Source organism: Sitodiplosis mosellana, unplaced genomic scaffold, assembly GCF_009176505.1.
Source record: "Sitodiplosis mosellana isolate CC-2019 unplaced genomic scaffold, AAFC_SMos_1.0 Smas_scaffold_6197, whole genome shotgun sequence".
Taxonomy (NCBI): Eukaryota; Metazoa; Arthropoda; class Insecta; order Diptera; family Cecidomyiidae; genus Sitodiplosis; species Sitodiplosis mosellana.
Window position 1 is genome coordinate 1,217,173 of NW_022601438.1, and position 19,566 is coordinate 1,236,738.

Below are 19,566 nucleotides of genomic sequence, written 5' to 3' on the forward strand. Positions count from 1 at the left end.
GAGCATCCCGATTCCGAAGCAGATGAACGATGCCGGGAAGTAATTTGATTATTAAACCTGAAACATACAAACACGGTGACTAGCAGGCATACACACTTGATCTGATCAGATGACACATGCATACTCATACACAACGCGATCTGTCTAGTTTTGTGATTTTAATGGCATTTATTTTTCAAGTATATTTTTTTCTAGTTTAAGCAGAATTTATTCATTCCGTGTATTCAGTTTTTTCTGTCTCATTTGTGATTCAACTAATATGTTTGTTTATTCTGTCCAATGCTTTGCCAAAAAAAAAAAAGAAAACGAAATCAAAATAATTGTTCATGGAAATATTTGTTTCCAATAGTCGGTTCGTAGTTTTTCCATGTAATAACGTAATGTGCGTAAACCAAACATTAACCACTGTAATTAATCTAATGGATATTAAAATATTTTAAATAAAAATGAATGTTGCGATTGATGACACCGAATATTTTCATTGAAGTTTTTATTTACCATGGTAGACTTAATATTTTTTTATTTTATTTTTTCGCTTTGTTCAATGGAACAATTTGGAATTTTTGAAAAATGTCCTTCCATTGTAGTGCTCAAAAAAAGAAGAAACAATTTATTTCTACAAAATTGTAACTTTATTTTTACAGAATTTCAAGGGAATCTTCAAGACCTTCAAGACTGCAAACCGATAGGAATATCCAATTTTTTTTTTCAACTTTTTTTTTCTATAAAAATTCATTTCACATTTCGGAACGATGAAAAAGAAAATCCGTCAAATCGTTTGTTAAAGAAAACCCAATATTTCGATAAAGATAAAAAAGAATACCATTTGTTATGTTTTTGAACAAATTGAATCGACTTGTAATTTATTGCAAAACATTGTGTGAATACAAAAAATTATTTGTAACGCTTCATCAAAAAGCAATCGATTCAATGTTCAATATTTTTTGGGGGCGTGTAATCTATTCTTCATCTTCTTCTTCACCGGCACCGCCACTGCTTTGTCCCTTCTTCAAGTTCTTGCGCTTTACACGGCCTGGACGTCCTTGACCGAATGGTGATTTGGTCGAGAAGTCAATGTGCTTTTGCGAATCCAAGCGGACGATGAATGATGGGATGTTGACGACTTGCTTGCGAACGCTATATTCGGACAGAAGAAAGGGAACGAATAAGTAAAATTGTATTTCATCTTAGGCGGAATGAATGTTCAGTCTAGGGAACTGAATGATGTTGAATTCTCTTCGAATCTTGTTTTGAATATACGTGGTACTTACTACAACCAAATGTGCGCTTAAATTACATTTTAGGCACTGAAGGCGTTAAGCATCGACCCAATGCAGTTAGGGATGCGATGCATAAGTGGCCTTTACGACATTTTGACACTGAGCCATTTGTCTGCGTTATTGGTTGAGTGAGGTTTTCACAAAATTATACAATATCTCGAGGGCGATCAGACGTTATGTGCTTCATACCGATCCGAATCGTGTGCGAATCGTCAGCACAAAAGTGGCCTGATTGATACATATCATTGTGTGTTCCCTTCCACGTGCTTATTAAATTGCATGTTCATTTGCTTTGTGTGTGTGTGTGTGTGTGATATTTACCGAATGTGTCTTTGACGGATCAATACACGGGCATGATGAATGGATTTGGCCAATCCCAATTTGAAGACTTGGGTTTGGAGACGACGTTCCAAGAAATCTTCAATTTTCAAACCCAACACATAATCGAGTTTCATGTGTTGTTCATCCAATACACCAATACGAACCAAACGACGCAACAAAGCGTTACCTGTGGGAGAGCAAAACACAAAATCAGTTTGCAATATTCTATTGATTAGTACATTGTGGATGCACTGTGTGTGTGTGTGCGTGTGCGTGAAATTCATGTTAATATGAAATTTCGCTATGCATCCATCAGTTCACTGAACATTTAATTTTTATCACCATGGCTCGTCTGACAAGAGGTGTCATAAATGTTGAATCATCACAATCGTCTTCTTATTCGTTTACATGTACACAATGCACAGGAGAGAATAAAAGTAGCTCAGTGAAACTGGCGGCAATTATACATACCTTGGAACAAACGTTTTTCATCTTTCTCGTCGAGGGTCAACAGCTCACGAGCAGCTTTACGGATTTTGGCCAATGTGTACTTGACACGCCATACTTCACGTTTGTTACGCAAACCATATTCACCAATGGTTTTCAATTCCTGGTCCAAACGAACTTTTTCATATGGACGACGTGGTGTGACGTAGGTCTTTGAGAAGACCGATGGAATGCGGCCGTTAACCATTTTTACTTGTGTTTATCTGCGAATAGAAACGAAAAAACAGAACGTCCAGTTGAATATTTGGGCAAGTCACATGCGAGTGAACATGTATTTATTTGTAGGTTATTGTTCTATGCGGTTTGGTTTGGTGAATGCATACGCGAATAAATAATGAATATGCACAAAATATCAAAAAATATATTGATGGATCGATGGAAGAATCATCCGTACACTTGACTGAGAAAAAATTATTGATAAAGTTCGTCAGATGACGGGAAATAAATTGAATTAAATTTTGGTAAGTGAATTTTTTGTTTGACAGAGAATCACACAACTTACCACGACGGAGTTTCGTGGGAAAAGAAAGATGTCAAACTTGTATTGCGCTAGTATCGCTCACAGAAAGCCGACTATTGAAAACGTTCAAAACGAAATGTCATAATTTGATACGACATGCGATAAAGTGGCCTGAATGCGTTCAATCCCCATCCATCGGTTTCCATACCATTTCGTTTTGCTAAAATGGACCGGAGAACGCAAGTGATTTTAAATGGAAGTTTTCGAAAAATAAAAATGTTTTGAAAAATGTACATTTTTACTGCGTGTATTTACAGAGCATAGTACTGGCGGTGTTTTTCATTCGTTTAAATATAATTTATTGCATTTGAATGATAAATTGAAAGTAGGGAATTGCACGTAGTCTCAACCCAAAATTGATAGATGGCGGCAACAGAGCAATGTCATTGAACACCACATGTTGTATAATCAAGAACGTTGTGCCCGAGCGCTGTAGTCGCTATCGGCACAAAAAAATTTCACCTACCCAGTGAGTTTTTTCACTTGAGAAGCTGTCATTGTTCGCAAAGTCGGTGATAGTTACACAACTCATTTTTCGATACGAGCCACCATCTTTTTTTCCTTCGAATAGAAGTGTGAGGTACGGTTATATAACACAAGAACAATTTTTTAAGTAAAAAATGTCTCTACTATCATCGCGATTGGCCACTATTTTGGCACGTCAATTGCCAAAAACAGCTGGACAAATTGCCGTAAAATCAGCATATCCAGCTGCCGCAATTGCAGCCCGTAAATTCCACGTATCATGCAGTCAACGTGCCGCTGAAATCTCATCGATTTTGGAGGAGCGCATCCTAGGCGCTGCACCAAAGGCCGATTTAGAAGAAACCGGCCGTGTATTGAGCATTGGTGATGGTATTGCTCGTGTATATGGTTTGAATAACATCCAAGCCGATGAGATGGTGGAATTCTCATCCGGTCTGAAGGGTATGGCATTGAATTTGGAAACCGACAATGTTGGTATTGTCGTGTTCGGTAACGATAAATTGATCAAAGAAGGCGATATTGTAAAACGTACTGGTGCTATTGTCGATGTGCCAGTCGGTGATGAGATTTTGGGCCGTGTCGTCGATGCCTTGGGTAATCCAATCGATGGCAAAGGTCCATTGGGCACAAAACAACGTTTCCGTGTCGGAACCAAAGCTCCAGGTATCATTCCCCGTGTATCTGTACGTGAACCTATGCAAACTGGTATCAAAGCCGTCGATTCATTGGTGCCAATTGGTCGTGGTCAACGTGAATTGATCATCGGTGACAGACAGACTGGGTAAATTCCGTTACATTTTCTCTCATATCATCTAATTTTTCCTTTTCATTCGCTTTGTTCGCTTTGTTCGCATCATAAAAATGGTGTACCGTTCGATGATCATATAACACATTCTAATTACATAACATCGCAAGATGAGTGAAAACGAAAAATATGTAATAACCTATCGGTTCTAATCAATTGAATTGTTTGAATTCTATTTTTAGTAAAACTGCTTTGGCTATCGATACTATCATCAACCAACAACGTTTCAACTTAGGACAAGATGAATCAAAGAAATTGTACTGTATCTACGTTGCTGTCGGCCAAAAGAGATCCACCGTTGCCCAAATTGTAAAACGTTTGACTGATAGCGGTGCTATTGGTTACACCATCATTGTGTCAGCCACTGCATCAGATGCTGCCCCATTGCAATACCTGGCACCATATTCAGGCTGTGCCATGGGTGAATACTTCCGCGACAATGGCAAACACGCATTGATCATCTATGACGATTTGTCGAAACAAGCCGTTGCCTACCGTCAAATGTCATTGTTATTGCGTCGTCCACCAGGTCGTGAAGCCTACCCAGGTGATGTCTTTTATCTTCACTCACGTTTGTTGGAGCGTGCCGCCAAAATGTCAAAGGCTCACGGTGGCGGTTCATTGACTGCTCTGCCAGTTATTGAAACACAAGCTGGTGATGTATCAGCTTACATTCCAACCAATGTCATCTCAATCACTGACGGTCAAATCTTCTTGGAAACTGAATTGTTCTACAAGGGTATTCGTCCAGCCATTAACGTCGGTTTGTCTGTGTCACGTGTCGGTTCAGCTGCCCAAACCAAAGCCATGAAACAAGTCGCTGGTTCAATGAAATTGGAATTGGCCCAATATCGTGAAGTCGCCGCCTTCGCTCAATTCGGTTCCGATTTGGATGCTGCCACACAACAATTGTTGAACCGTGGTGTTCGTCTTACCGAATTGTTGAAACAAGGACAATACGTGCCAATGGCCATTGAAGAACAAGTAAGTCCATTTCCACAACCATTGAATTCATCAATTAAAAAATCAAGAAGCATTTAATTCAACGACACCAAATTTTGATTTGATTTTCAGGTCGCTGTTATCTTCTGCGGCGTCCGTGGTTACTTGGACAAAATGGACCCATCAAAGATCACCAAATTCGAAAAGGAATTTTTGCAACACATCAAGACCAATGAACAATCGCTGCTCAAACAAATCTCAGCCGATGGTCAAATCACCGACGCCACAAACACTAAACTCAAGGATATTGTCACCAAATTCTTGAGCACATTCGCTGCTTAAGCAAAATTCTAAGAAAATTTTCTTTTTTCGTTTCGTTGAGAAAATACTACTACAAAAAAAAAAAAAACAACAACTACAATACCAACAACAACCCAACATTTAATGTATTTACACCATACAAACAACAGAGCCAGAAGTTTAAGTAAAAACAAAGTACGTAAAATTTAATGGCAAAATGGTTTTTATTTTGTTGTAAATAGTTATGACATCAATACTAATGAATTTTCAATTTTATCCAGTAAAATATAGACATTCTAAGTTGCTTGATCCTTCTAGCGAATATTTGGCTTGGATTTTTGGATTGGTCTCGCCCAAACTACCACCATCTTCACCAAGAACAACTATGGGAAAATTTTACTTTTGAAAAGCTGATCTAGATGAGCAGGATTATAACAAGAAGAAAAGAAAGAAAAATCGAGCGAACGAGTCATAACCAAGTGAAATTAATTTTCAATATTCGAAACTTATTGTTCAACAAAAAGTTATAAATTTAAAAAAAAGTATCGAGAAAAAATAAACAAATGAAAAATCCAAAAAAACAAAAATAGAACGACTTTTGAAGCCCTATTCATTGATGTATCATGTGATGAGTAGAAACAAAATGAGTTCATTATGTAAGATTCTTGGTTCATCGATTTTCAGTCGTATTTTCTGTTTTCATTTACTTTTCTCTTTGAAATGTCAAAATCACATCATTTCGAAATGCAGAATGATCAAATCATTCTAGAAATCCATTCAAACGAACACACACAAGTCTTGTAATTTTAGCATTTTTTTTGTTTGATGAGAGCGAGAAAACGTAATGCATGTTATGTCATACAGTCATAACATAACATAACCACGAAATTTCAGTGCAGCGCGCTATGTAATTGATTGTGGCTGTCTGGACACAACACACGACATCAACATGGCTGAAAATGGCATCCCCGGAGTAAATTGGATTCGCAATGAAAAGGAAAATAATTTGACCGGGCAAATGAATGAATGAAAAAAAAACAGAGAATTGCCCCATTGTATTCATGGTTATTTGATTTCGTCATTTAAATTAGGTTATTCACCACGACGATTTTTGCCGACACAACTTTATTCATTCTCAGAGAGATACCGGAAGAGAGAGAGAGAGAAAGAGAGAGAGAGAGAAAGAGAGTGTGATCGGTTCATAGTTTTGTTACAATAAGATTGGGTCCAAAAGCCATGCCAAACAGACACAAGTACAGACGACGGAAAGAGAGTAAGATGAAGATATTTTCGAAGTCGTGTCCACATATTTTCCCCAGATCTGTGTATATTTAGTTATATTACGACGTACGGCACATCAACATCAGCCGCACCAATTTTCGCCATATACAAACACATGCACCTAATTTGACACTCATATACATATACACGCGCAGAAACTGACGCAAATATGTTACATAGTGCGAATGATCGGCAACGAATCGCATTGAGTCGTGCCCGAATGTCCATTTTCCCATCCGATATCGATCGCTAATCACGAAAATGCCGAAACATCTTGTGTCGCACAGATCGAAGTGAGAAAGAGGAACCCATGCAGAAATTCAAGCAAATGAAACTGACTCCTAAACTGATAGCTTATCATATGTGATGGTGTTCACCTCTAACCTTTAGCCCCAAAAACTGCCACACATTCCAGAACGCAAAGGAATTATTTTTCTCATTCTCGAAAGATGATGATTTTTTGTTGCGTCAATTTCTCGAGAAGAAGACCAAATCCTTCGATTTAGCAGCGAGTATTGGCTGTGCTGAGGAAAATTCATTTTTCTTTACAATTCCATGCCCAAATCCTCACGACTACATTGAAGAGGAAAGCTGCTGCGTAGATCTTACCATGGATATTTTCTTCGTTCGGATATTTCAGTGTGTTGTCATAGTTCTGCTAAATCAACCAGCCATCCAGACACATCCAAATGGAGTTGGTTGGTATTGGTGTGTGTGTATTTTGCTGCTGCTGTAAATAAAAGACTGTATGTAATAATAAATCATGGGAACGCGCTAATCCAATATGTATAAAATTTTTGCACAACTACAAACGAATCGGGTTTTGCATTCACGCTTTCTCGCCCCAAAGAGAGCACGCTCCAATGCAAAAAAAAAACCGACACACAGATAGTATTAGGATTTTCTTAAGAATAGCATCAGAGTACAAGCACGGGCACAGCATAGCACATATAGGCACACACACATATACAAACATATCACATCCATGCAACTTTCCATTTGTTTGTTGCTTCTCATTTTGAGATTGGCGCGTACTCCCTCTGTCTCCTTTCATTGGAATTGAGTAATATGGTTGCTGTTGTTGTTGCTGTTGCTGTTGCTGTTATAATTTCAAACACATACTCACACACACAAACCAAGTACAAACATTCGATAGAGCGAGGATACATAATCTGATATAGATAGACAGCACACACAAGTGTGTGTGTGTGTGTGTGTGTGTGTGTGTGTGTGGGAGGGAGAGGGAGAAGCAATTTAAACAGCTTAGTTTTTAGTTGGATATCGCGTGAAAAATTTTCATAGTTTCATGATTTACTGTCTGCACTGGCAACATGCATATTCTTATTGGTAAAATTTTCAGTGTCTTCGCCACTGCACACAACAGAATGGTTCAATGTATACAATGCAGTCATTTTATTCGATGCATTCGAATTAGTTTCATACGAGTTTTGTTGGACTTTTCCATCTCATTAGTTGCAATGAACGTTTATTTGTATGTACTACCACAAATCTAATAAATTAGATTCTATGTACTCTATATACATTTAGATATATATGCACATACTTATAACAGTGGAAATTTATCACTCGTGCCCGTCGTTGTATGTGAATGGAGCGAGAGACACACACAAATTCTGTATGTTGTTGTTCTTTTTTTTCTGTTCTGTTCGTTCGAACCTTCGATCGGAAGCTCTTCGGTTCTATTCAGCGGTCGTCATTTGAATAAATAGACATAGATTTCAGCAAGAGATGTTTATGTCTATGTGCGTATATACATAGCATTTGGTTTCTGTGGAGAAGAGCAAGCGGAATATACAAATTAGTCGAGCGATATCAGAGTTTTTGAGTATATATTTGGTTGGTCGTGCGGGTTTACATGTGGTGGTTGTATAAACTTGCAATTCTTGTTTAGTTGTATTGAATCAGTCGTCGGTTGACAGTTCAATTTATTTATTACAGTCACTCGCGTATTCCTCATGTACATTGTACACTAACTACTCATTGGTCGTGTACTCATCGTTGCAGCGAACGCGAAGATTTCTTATGCGCGCTCTTTCTCGCTCTCTCTCTCTCTTCCTCCTTTTTATTCCCTTCCACTCTCTCTCTCTCTCTCTCTCTGTTTGTGTGTGTGTCTCTCTCTCTATCTCTTTATCTTCATCTATGCCGCACCATTCTCTCTGTGTACATGCCTTTTAATGATTCCAAATACTCGGTGCTTGCAACGCATTTAAATTGGCCATTGTTGATGCCGAACTGTTCGCTCCTTTTATTACATGGTACGGTTTGTGATATGTCTTTTCCTTTCCTTCGGTCGGCCGCTGTACATTTCACGAATATTCGTAGCGACAGCAGCACAGCATTGATATACACCGCACGAAGGAATAAACTTTGTGCAGCCAATAGTATACATATATGTCTATATAGCAATGCTCTGTGTTCTCTGTTTCTCTGCCTGTGGAAATGTATCATCGTTGGCTAGCCGTTCGATTGTATGGGTGCATAGATTTATCTGTGTGCGTTTCACTGTGTGCTGTGTATTGTATACCGAGCCAAATGGATAAATAAGAAAACGAAGAAAAATGTTTGTATGATTTTTCTTTTTAGCTGAGTTCAAAACAATACAAGCATAAATGGAAGAAAATAAAAACTGTACGGTGTCGTTATCGTTGTCGTCGTCGCACGCGTTATATGTGCCTGCCTGATCTCTGTCCCTTTCTCGCTCTTACAATACGCACACTTACACATATCAAAACCGAGTGTTTTAGTCTCTTTCATTCAAAATAAAATAGTAGCACAAGCATTGGCAAGACATACACATGCATAAAAGGAAAATTAATACGAAAAAAAAATTCAAACGAGAAGTAATGAGAGAAAAAAAATAAAAATACGCGAGATACACGCTAGTTCTAGTTAAGTGCACAGTGTGCGGAGACGAGACTCAAATGTATCACTAGAAAATTATTACACACATTTTTCCGTTTGTATCGCTGTTTTTCGTCTTAATTTGTTTTATTTTTTTTCTGTTCCGTTGATATGTTTGTTTTCCAATATTTGAGTTGAGTTGTTTTTTTCTTTTCTCTCTCGGTGTGTAAGTGCGTAGGTTTCTGATATCCGATCAGTTTCTAAAATCTGTGGAGACTTTAGTCTCCTTTAAACCGATAGAAAAAGAAAGAAAAAGAAAAACTTCCAAATCCTTACGACGGCAACGACGAGGAAATTTATGTCAAAACGAAATTTGAAATCGGTTGTTGTGTCAAGGAAAAAGTTGAAGCGCAGTGCTTGTAATCAACACCGACCAAATCAGCGAACGTTCAAAAAAACGGACAATTATCGTTTTAGAGTAAAGGGTGAAAGACAGTTCAATTGGTGAAAAGTCCTTATGTACTTGAACGCAACGACGAAAACAAAACGATTTGTACGTGCTTGAATTGTGAGCATTTGGATTAACATTTTTACTTGATCCACCGAGAAAGTGAACGAATGCGATTACAATCGTCGACTTATTTGCGTATGTCAACAATACATTATTGTGCCGCATCGCTATAACAAAATCTCCTCGAACCAATATTTTCGATAGTGGAAATCCGCAATCAAGTGCATCACCATCACCATCACCATTGTGAATGTCGGATATCAAGAGTGTGAAGAAATTCAGAAGAAAACAGAAGTCATATTCAAAATCTGAATAAAAAGAAATGTTAAGACATACAGAAACTTGAAGAAGCAACGAGAGACCGAGAAAGCAGAGCACTGAAGAAAAAAAAAACGCAGTGTTCAATAAAGTGAATTAAACTAAATAAGTAAGAAAATACGCGCATTGGTGATTCCACGCGAAATCGATCTTCGAAAACTTCTTATGTCTTGCAGGTGCCCTGGCCGACTCGGTTGGATGATGAGACTTACCGAGAAAGTACGCGAATGTACTAACTGCAATTGAGACTTCCGATGACAGTGATGACCCCTCCCAATATACCTCTCTGCACCGATTGTCCCGAGACCGATTTCAAATAACACGTTCCGATATGTTGATGGTTTTTCAATCTGAAACGGTTAAAATTGATTTGTGTGCATTTTTTTGTTCGTTTGCAATTCGGTTTCGTTTAGTGCAACGCATACAATTCGGCAAAGTGACAATGCAATTGTGATGTCAAAATGGATGTGTCCAAAGTGTTCATTATGCGATTTCGACGATGAGAGATAGTTTAGGGGGGGTTCTCCGTCAGTCGATTTCATGTGGAATTGCCGCGAGATGAAATAGCGAAAAAGAAATTGTGCACGGGATATTTGGTTTGTTTGTTTGTGAACGCGCGAGAGAGAAGTGAGTGCGTGTGTGTGTGTGTGTGTATGTTTGTTTAGTTGCAAAGACCGCGAATATTATTTCGCTCATTCAACGATTCAAAATTTGCTTCTGCTGCTACTGCTGGCGGTGCTGCGCTGCTTGTATATATATATATATATATGAATCGTATATATTAGACGCACGATAAAGTGTTTATATTGTGTGTTGTGCTTTTTATGAATGTTGAGCGCGTTGCATTATTACACACTATACTATTATTATTGTTATTATCATTATTGTTTTTCTTTCTATTAATTTCATTTTATTGCTCTCTTCTAGAGCAAGCAATCCGAGGAAAAAAAAAACGCACACAATGTAAATAAATTAGAATTGTAATTAACTAATTATGTTGTGTGTATCCCACATATACACACCATTCAATTCGTAATATATTCAATGCATTTTCGGAATTATTTCTCGTTTCTATGTGTACTATTTATTTATTTATTTATTTTTCGACGTTTTGTTGTTATGAACATGGAATTTCGTGTGCATGCACACAATTTACATACACACAAAATGCGGTGAAAGACCGAATATGACAACGCGCATTTCCAAATTTTGAATTTGAATTTGAATTCTCTCTTTTGATCGTTGATTCAGAAAAGCTCTCCATACTGAATAAACAATACAACCGACGAAATTCAAACGAACCGTTTCCACAATTGTACTCGTCGAAATGAGCTCAACGGCAGCTGAAAAACCAGTGATATGTTGCAATTTATGTGTCATTTTATCTTATCTACGTATGTATAATAGAGAGAAGGAAGGCAAATGCAGAAAATGAAATTTTTGGTAATTGTATATCAAAATAAACGCACAGACGCGCAGCATTCTGCGCTAAACAAACAAACCAATCGAACCCGAAAAGAAAAAAAGAAGTGGCTATTTTTGCATGCATAAATATTAATAACAATAATGATGGTTGTAATCAGTGATTAGAATGAAGGTGAAATAGACAAAACCGAAGAAGTCAAAAAGAAGCAAGAAACCAAAAACAAAGATTCGAATAAAATTAAAAGTATGAAAGGAATAAAATAACAAACAAAAAAGAAGTAGAATTAAGCCAACTACTAGAAGCAACGACAGCAGCCAACAACAACAACAACAACAACAACAACACGAGTAAGCGAACGAGGAACATAAGCTAGTGAACAGTGATTTTGAAGCACACAATCGACGAAGTGTTTCAGTGTGTGCCTGATTTGATTACATACGAGAACAAGAGATGTGCATGTATTCCGTCATACATGTTATGTATTCACATATGCCGTGAGTTTGTGGACTACACAACGACTTGTGAATAAGACGAAAAATATAGTACCAAAAGGAAGAAGAAAAAAAGAAGAACAACACACATGAAAACGATGAAGAAGCAGAAAAAACACTAAGAAATATACGAAACATAAGGTTCAGAAAAGAAAAAGAAAAGAAGAAAAAAGACGACTCGCAGCCAAAGTAATACACAGTACACAATACGCGAAGGAAAAAGAAGCGAACAAGAAGAAGAAGCAGCAGCAGTAGTGACAGAGAAAGAGTAAAGAAGAAGGAGCACTCGCGAAGTAGCGGTGCATCGATGGCGGCGGCGACGGCGGCGGCGGTGACAGAAAGCACAGGAAAATGAAGAAAACAGCACAATAGAGAGAAGAAAGAAAAAAAAAAACTACGAAAAAGAAGAAATATTTAACGATTAGAAAATTCAATATGTGTGCATACGAGTTTAAAGACACAGCAATAAATATGTGTGCAAGTACTATATCATCCTATTATTATGAATAACAACAACCAACAAACAACAACGGCTAAAAAAATATAAATAAACCAAACCAAACCGTACATTATTATACGCTATATCTAGCGCGTATACACTATTCTCCTCATCGTATCGCACAACGTTCGTTCATATAGAGAAGAGAAAGAAAATGGATGCAATTGTAACATTAGAAAATTTTAAATTAATGGTATGCTACAAATGCTATGTTTCATGAACTACTATTATTTTATATGAAATAAGTGTGTTAGGTGTAAGTGTGTATGCGTATTTCTCTGTCTCTTTTTCACTCTCTTTCTCTCTCGCTCGCTCTCACTCTATCTGTCGTATTTGTAATTCTCGTAACTCGTAACTCGCAATATTCATCGTATTTGGTGTGTTCGACTCAATTCGAATCGACTTCGACTTCGACTCGCTCGCTAGCTCGTCTGCTCTCTCTCTCTCTCTCTCTCTCTTTTTATAGCTAGCTGGCTCTGGCTCTGTGGAGCTCTCGGCTCGCGCTCTCTGTATATTATTTCACTGGGAGTGAATATTCACTTCTATATGCAATACAAAAAGTATTTTCTGTACATGTACAAATAGATGTGTTGTATCTTCCTTTTCACTATTATCTCTCTCTCCTTGTGTTATGTACAAAACGCTATATTTATTTATTTTTTACTTGCTCTAGCTCTGTCGGTGTGTATTTCTTCTTTTCTTTTATAAATTAATTTACAACGAAAATTTAGTAACGAAGAAAACACATCGCGTAGAGACACAACCAATAATATTGTGTGTAAATTCAACGCAAAGGCCCAAAAAGACACTAGAATTTTTACAATAAAATTAAAAGAAAAACAAAATATATATATATATATATATATCAAAATATATTGAGAGACAGAGAAAGAAGAAAATATTACAAAAAAAATATTGTATGCGTGTGCAGTTGAGTGAGTGAATCTTTTCAAACCGAAATAGAACAAATGTCTAAACAATTTTAATTAAATAATACGACTATAATTTTGTTTGTTTTTTGTTTTTGCTTTGAACTGTGTGTAAAAATATTCATATATATATATATATATTCTTCTTTTGTGGTTTCTTTCAAACAAAAATCTCACCGACTTTTGGTGCTGTTTCTGGTGCTGGTGTGCTGTCTCGCAATCGCAATCGGCTACAACTATGACTATTACGACGACGACGACGACGACAACAACGGTTAATATGCTGCATTTTTCCTCTAATAAATTGTAATCATCACACTAAACTACTAAAATGTAACTGTATCGATCGTAATCAAATTGTTGTCACTGTTGCGACGTCATCGTTGAAATTTGATATTGATTCGAATATCGTTTTTGACTTGATATACATTTTTTTTTATTCTTCGTTTGATGCCCTCTTCCTCCCCCGTTCAACATCTACAACAACAACGACAAAAAATCACTCTGTGTCGCTACACACAAATACACATGCCATACATTTTGTACTTGGGTGCTAAATTTAGGTATTTGCATTAATCAAATTTCTGAATCAATTATCCGAACAAGATAAAGTAGCGGCCATCAAATTTCTAATTACAACCCTGAAAGCAAGTACAAAAGAGCACTTTAGTAAATCGCGTTATTCAAGCTATACATTCGGACAGAACACGGATGTTGAACAGTGGCTTGTGGCTGATGTAATTGAGAAAAAATCACCACCGACAACTGACACCGACGACTACGATGAAAACAGCCAAGACTTTGATGAAAAATTCCACATTCAACTTGATGATTTAGCAAATTCCGGTGCATTCGGTAATCAAGCATTGATACCAGTCATACAGCAGCGCAGCAATAATATCGACGGCAGCGGCAGCAGCAGCAGCAGTAACTCTGTAGTGTTATCGCGCGAACAACGCAAAACAAACATCGTTCAGCACTTACTGAACGAAAACAGTCGATACGAATTGAATGTGCATAAATTATTTGGATTTAGTCGGAATTTTTTGAAGTCAATTTTCAACGATTTCGTGTTCGAGCATTGGATTGATGGCAAGTTGCTGGTGAAGCAACAGAGAATGTTGGGCGACGCACCCTCAATAGCAGCAGCAGCAACATCAAAAACAACAACAACAACCACAGCGGAAGCTACACTCACCGAAATTTTTGACGAGACCATCGAACACGAAGACAGCGACCGTGAATTGAGCCTTCTCAATGAGGTCGACGACGAAATTCTGACGCCGACCAATCAATCAGGCATGAGCACCGAATCAGTCAATCATCAGATCGATCCGTTGGAAACGATCGAAGAAACCGACCCAACCAAAGCCAAACCGAAGCCGGCACGCAAAACCAAACTCTACACGTGTTTCCAGTGCCCAAAAGTGTAAGTTACCTGCATTTTCGTTTTCATTTCGTTTCATTCAATCGTAACTTAAATTTAATGGTTCTTCGCTTTCCTTTCCAGCTATAACAAAAGAAAAACGCTTGCGGTGCATTACAAATTTCATCCTGGCTATTGTTTTGATTGCGGTGAAAACTTCGGAACGACGATCGAAGATCGTGTCCGGCACAATCGGCAATACCACTCGAAACAGTATCCACATGTGTGCGAGACGTGTGGTGATTCAATGTCGAGGAATCAACAGTATTTAGCCCATATAAAAACGCATGAAAAGGAGCCAATAATCAAATCGGTGTGCAAGCGCTGTGGCGAAAAATTCACATCGATTAAAGCTTACAAAGATCATTTGCAAACGATGGGCCATACGGATGGATCGCGAGTTTGCGAGTATTGTGGGAAAAGCTTTACAGACGAAGCAATGCTTCAGCAGCACATTAAACGAGTTCATCATACCAGTGAGTAACTATTGACGTTTTTTCTTCTATTAACACTTCAACATATCCGAAATTATTCCAAAAATGTATCGGTCTAATGTGTTTCCATTTTGCAACAATTCCATTTCCATTTCTCTCTCTCTCTCTCTCTCTCTCAGCAAAATCTCATAAATGTGATCATTGTGAAAAGTCATTTGATACTCGTTCGAATCTGACGCGGCACATGCAAATTCACAAGGATATAACGCCGAGCTTTGTGTGTGAACAGTGCGGCGGTTCTTACGCAACAATCCATACGCTGCGAGAGCACATCAATGATAAGCATACCAAGAAGAAGTTGCATACTTGCGAGGTGTGCCAACGAGAATTTACCAATCGTCATTTGTATCGTAATCATATCGCAACACACTCAGAGGACCGACCGTTTGCCTGTACGATCTGCACCAAAGCGTTCAAATTGAAAACAAATTTGATGCGTCACACCAAGCGCAACCACGGTACAAGCAGCAGTAGTAGTAGTAATGCTGGCAACAATAATGCGGTTGGTGAAACAACAAAAGCGAAAACCAAACGAAAGCATCCGTCGAGCGACAAAGACGAAAGCAATTCGTCAACGATGACACCACCGCCGCCGCCTCAAAAGAAACCATTTCAACCGTTTTCATCCGACAGCCCGTTTTATAAGAACAATCAATCGATCCAGTTCCAGGCCTCGTCAACACCACAAGAAACTCAAGCCATCGTACCGAAACCGGAAACGCCGCAAAACAATCAAAATGAAGTGGCCAATTATCCACCACAGGTGGCGCAAAAATCACAAATGCCCGAATCGTTTCATGTCGTCGAAACTTATATGCCAATCAAACAGTCACCGCAACCGCCAAGCACACCCAATCAAAACTACTACCAATACTTTGAGCAACCGCCAAATGTAAGGCAGCCATCTTATTTTGCCCATTCATTTCAAACTTTTATTTTCCATTTTCGATTGATTTGATGATGGATTTGTTTGTCGTTCTTTTCTTGATTTCCCTTTAGCAACACCATGTTCACAATCCAAGAAGTCAACAGAATCAACATGATGTGACGGCGCATCAACAACTTCAGGTAAATGTGCAAAATTTCACTGTGTGCGCGAACGGCCGCGTGAGACAGACCATATTTAAAGCGCAGCATTATTGTCGATTGCATGCAAAAATATAATTAAGTTTGCATTAGTAGCAAAGATAGAGAGAAACACACAGTGCACATTGTACGCGCTGCAAGTCTCAAATAGAGCATGTTTGATTGATCAATCTAGTTTTTGAAATTGAGAACAAGAGCTAAATCACAGAATGCACTGTGATAATAAATGCATTATCGTTTTTTGATAAGCCGTTGAAGGAATTTTAAATGGGAAGCTAGGGAAATAGAGGCAATGGAAATAAATAACATGAACCCATTTGATGATGATGATGATGATGATGATGAAAAAATATACAACAACATCAACAACATATTATCTAAATATATAAATACATAAAAACGTGGAACTTGTCTATGAACTTTGTAATTTCAAATCAACATTTCTAACTTGAGTACATAGTGATGCCTCATCAGAATGCTCGCGTCAATCGTTAGAAAAATAATGTCACTTTTCAATTTATGAAGAAAAAGAAATTGTTATAGAATTTTTCAAGAAATGAATATCATATTTTGGAGTTGACTAAGGTAAAATTCTCTGACTTTTCTATATACAGCAGCAATACCAATCGCAACAGAAGCCGAACAATGAATACCATCAGACAACGCCTTCGAATCAAACAAGTGACGCAAACAAAATCCATCACAGTCTCCCATACGTTCAAAGCAGCGCTTATCACATGCAGCCACATCTACCACAAGCATATCAAGAGGCCTATCACACGCAAACAGTGACCAATCATCATCCGAATGTGCTACAGTCACAGTACGCACAACAACAGCCGTTGAAATATCGTCAGAGTGCTTCCAATGCTTCTCAGCAATATCAACAAACTCAACCTCCACATCATATGCAGCAGCAGCAGCCACAACAGCAGGTACGCAAAATTTGTTGCATGAATATTCGCTTGAATACATCGAACTAATCAATTTTTGTGATGCTTTTCAGAATCATTATCGATACCCGAACCAATATCACTATTCAAATCACTTAGCTCCATCGGCGCGACAGCTACAAGCACAGCAACAACAGCCGCGCCATGCAAACGTAATGGGAATGCCTCAAAATTGTTATGATGTGTCTTATAGTTCGGGTGCCGAGTCGCAGACAAATCATTCGCCAAGTAGTCAACAGCAACAGCAACAGCAGCAGCACACACCGCACCAAATGCAGCCAACGCATCCAGCCGTTGGCCAAACCGGCGAGCAACATAAAGCACCAAACACAAAATATCCTACGTACTATGATGCAAATACTCATGCACAATATGATCATATGCAAACACATAACTTGGACACGGGATGGAATAATTTGAATCCATCTTTGGTCGATCAACAACAGTCTGCTCAATATGGCGTGCCGATGCGACCAGATATGCCAAAATTCAGCAAGGTTGCACCCAACCAAGCGGCCGTCGCGAATGATACAAAAATACAACAGCAGCAGCAGCAGCAGCAGCAGCAGCAGCAGCAGCAGCAGCAGCAGCCACAGTATCCATACCAAAATATGTGGCCAAACGAATCCGCACAAATGGAATACGCTCCCAAAGCAATCGATACAAACATTGTAAAACATGAACAACAACAGAATTCAAGCACGGCCACAAGTGCTTCCAATTCATATAACAGCATAGGAAATATTCTGACCAATTTGGAGCTGCTGGGCAATCCAAATTCGAATCTGGACACGAGTAATTTTGAACTGATTGGCTCGAACTATGATCAACAATACGGAACTAATTCTTGGATGTAAAAAGAGAGAGAAATAGACAGTGGGAGAGACTAGGGTCTTTCGTGTTGGTCCGCATTGAAAATAGGAATTTTAAGATAAAAAAAATACCTATGATCAAAATAGACGTTCAAACTACACTGAAAATTTTATAATTTAACGTGTTTCAACAAAAAAAAAACACAAACAAACATAAAATATGAAAGAATGAAACATGGAAAAAGAACGGAAAGCAGAAACAAAAATCCATTTGGTTGTTGAATGAAAAAAGGACATTTTTTAGCACTTTTTTCTTAGCATTTTTTAAAAAGAAAACTAAATCCAAAATCCGAAAAGCAATTTTAGTAATTTTGTTGAGATAAATCACACATGATTTACAATTATTTTAATGAAAGATATAGATAATGTTCATACAAAGTATGGCAATTTTTTCTTAAAAAAAAAACAAAAAACCACATTTTAACGGCGAAAAGACATTGACAAGGAAATTACACACTCACAAGAATAAGCGGAAGTAATGATATAGAAAAATGCACATACACAATAATTGAATTGAGTCAATTCCAATGATCTTGTGCGCTGTAAATTGTGTTATTTTTTTTTCACAAGCTTCTTTATATTTAAATAATTTTTTTCTTTGTTTCATTTCGATAGTCACATTGCTTTTGTTATCTCATTTTCACCAGTTCAAAATAAACAACAAAAAGCAAAATATTTTTCCACATCTGAGGCTGCTGGTGATGATTTACAAAAGTAGAAATTAAATGATGCTAACTATATATATATATATATATATGAAGAAAATAAGTAAATAAAAACACAGACACACTAAAGCATGTTTAAGAGAAGAAAAAATCGAGTAAATATGAAAGAATATTTTAATTTAGGCAAAAAAACACAAATTATGCAATTATATATTACTATAAATGGGGTGGACAGTCGTCATCATGAAAAAAGGAAACGTGCGCATCATACGTACACACAAAATAGTGCATAGCCATCTGTTTTGGCTGCGTTTTTGTTTTTTGTATGTTTAACGCGCCGCCGAATACATCCGAATAATGAAATGAAAAAAAAAAAATGCAATACAACACAACACTTTAATTTCTTCTTTCCTTATTTAGAGAAGTAAAGAATCAAACTATCTGCGCAATATCTATCTAAAGCTAACATAAGACGAGTTACAAACAAGATATACAATACAAACAAAAAAAAAACAGACAAATTATTTTTTATCAAGACAATTTAGTGCATAAAGAAAAGAAATTGTAAAACTTTATGAAGTTATTATTATGA

At 37.5% G+C, this 19,566-nt stretch overlaps 3 protein-coding genes and 1 long non-coding RNA gene across 31 annotated transcripts; 2 read left to right on the plus strand and 2 right to left on the minus strand.

The window, feature by feature from the left end:
* Positions 1–825: 825 nt before the first annotated feature.
* On the minus strand, positions 826–2,295 carry LOC129577553 (40S ribosomal protein S9). Its single transcript, XM_055464869.1, has 3 exons — positions 2,073–2,295; positions 1,602–1,788; positions 826–1,137 (listed from the first exon to the last, which is right to left on the minus strand). Exons 1-3 carry the CDS (start codon positions 2,293–2,295, stop codon positions 960–962), a joined length of 588 nt encoding a protein of 195 aa, XP_055320844.1. The 3' UTR covers positions 826–959.
* Positions 2,296–2,772: 477 nt separating this feature from the next.
* Positions 2,773–5,748, plus strand: LOC129577542 (ATP synthase subunit alpha, mitochondrial). 2 transcript variants are annotated; one of them, XM_055464849.1, is made up of 4 exons: positions 2,773–3,895; positions 4,102–4,903; positions 4,994–5,356; positions 5,443–5,748. In XM_055464849.1, exons 1-3 carry the CDS (start codon positions 3,249–3,251, stop codon positions 5,201–5,203), a joined length of 1,659 nt encoding a protein of 552 aa, XP_055320824.1. In that variant the 5' UTR covers positions 2,773–3,248; the 3' UTR covers positions 5,204–5,356; positions 5,443–5,748. The 2 variants fall into 2 exon arrangements, with proteins under 2 accessions (XP_055320824.1, XP_055320826.1); XM_055464851.1 differs by having other exon boundaries at positions 5,480–5,748.
* Positions 5,749–5,798: 50 nt separating this feature from the next.
* Positions 5,799–14,048, minus strand: LOC129577557 (uncharacterized). The gene is made up of 4 exons (XR_008689017.1): positions 13,656–14,048; positions 8,007–8,231; positions 7,052–7,172; positions 5,799–6,961 (listed from the first exon to the last, which is right to left on the minus strand). It is a non-coding gene; the product is annotated as an uncharacterized LOC129577557 (long non-coding RNA).
* On the plus strand, positions 9,062–19,103 carry LOC129577535 (zinc finger and BTB domain-containing protein 41). 27 transcript variants are annotated; one of them, XM_055464793.1, is made up of 9 exons: positions 9,062–9,530; positions 11,541–11,576; positions 11,717–12,742; positions 14,042–14,907; positions 14,989–15,380; positions 15,518–16,290; positions 16,398–16,466; positions 17,099–17,419; positions 17,491–19,103. In XM_055464793.1, the coding sequence occupies exons 3-9, from the start codon at positions 12,704–12,706 to the stop codon at positions 18,292–18,294; spliced, it is 3,264 nt and encodes a 1,087-aa protein (XP_055320768.1). In that variant the 5' UTR covers positions 9,062–9,530; positions 11,541–11,576; positions 11,717–12,703; the 3' UTR covers positions 18,295–19,103. The 27 variants fall into 27 exon arrangements, with proteins under 27 accessions (XP_055320768.1, XP_055320764.1, XP_055320769.1 ...); XM_055464789.1 differs by lacking the exon at positions 11,541–11,576 and adding an exon at positions 10,020–10,242 and having other exon boundaries at positions 9,062–9,419; XM_055464794.1 differs by having other exon boundaries at positions 9,062–9,419; positions 11,385–11,576.
* The last annotated feature ends 463 nt before the right edge of the window (positions 19,104–19,566 follow it).

Excerpts from the sequence above, each read along its gene's own strand:
- LOC129577553 (XM_055464869.1), bottom strand. The coding sequence starts at position 2,295 with ATGGTTAACGGCCGCATTCCATCGGTCTTCTCAAAGACCTACGTCACA. Across the intron at positions 1,789-2,072 it reads TGAAAAACGTTTGTTCCAAG|GTAACGCTTTGTTGCGTCGT; the intron begins GTATGTATAATT and ends GCTCTCCCACAG. Across the intron at positions 1,138-1,601 it reads ATCCGTCAAAGACACATTCG|CGTTCGCAAGCAAGTCGTCA; the intron begins GTAAATATCACA and ends GTCCGAATATAG.
- LOC129577542 (XM_055464849.1), top strand. The coding sequence starts at position 3,249 with ATGTCTCTACTATCATCGCGATTGGCCACTATTTTGGCACGTCAATTG. Across the intron at positions 3,896-4,101 it reads ATCGGTGACAGACAGACTGG|TAAAACTGCTTTGGCTATCG; the intron begins GTAAATTCCGTT and ends TTCTATTTTTAG. Across the intron at positions 4,904-4,993 it reads CAATGGCCATTGAAGAACAA|GTCGCTGTTATCTTCTGCGG; the intron begins GTAAGTCCATTT and ends TTTGATTTTCAG.
- LOC129577535 (XM_055464782.1), top strand. The coding sequence starts at position 13,135 with ATGTGTTGTATCTTCCTTTTCACTATTATCTCTCTCTCCTTGTGTTAT. Across the intron at positions 13,231-14,041 it reads TACTTGCTCTAGCTCTGTCG|GTATTTGCATTAATCAAATT; the intron begins GTGTGTATTTCT and ends TGCTAAATTTAG. Across the intron at positions 14,908-14,988 it reads TGTTTCCAGTGCCCAAAAGT|CTATAACAAAAGAAAAACGC; the intron begins GTAAGTTACCTG and ends TTTCCTTTCCAG.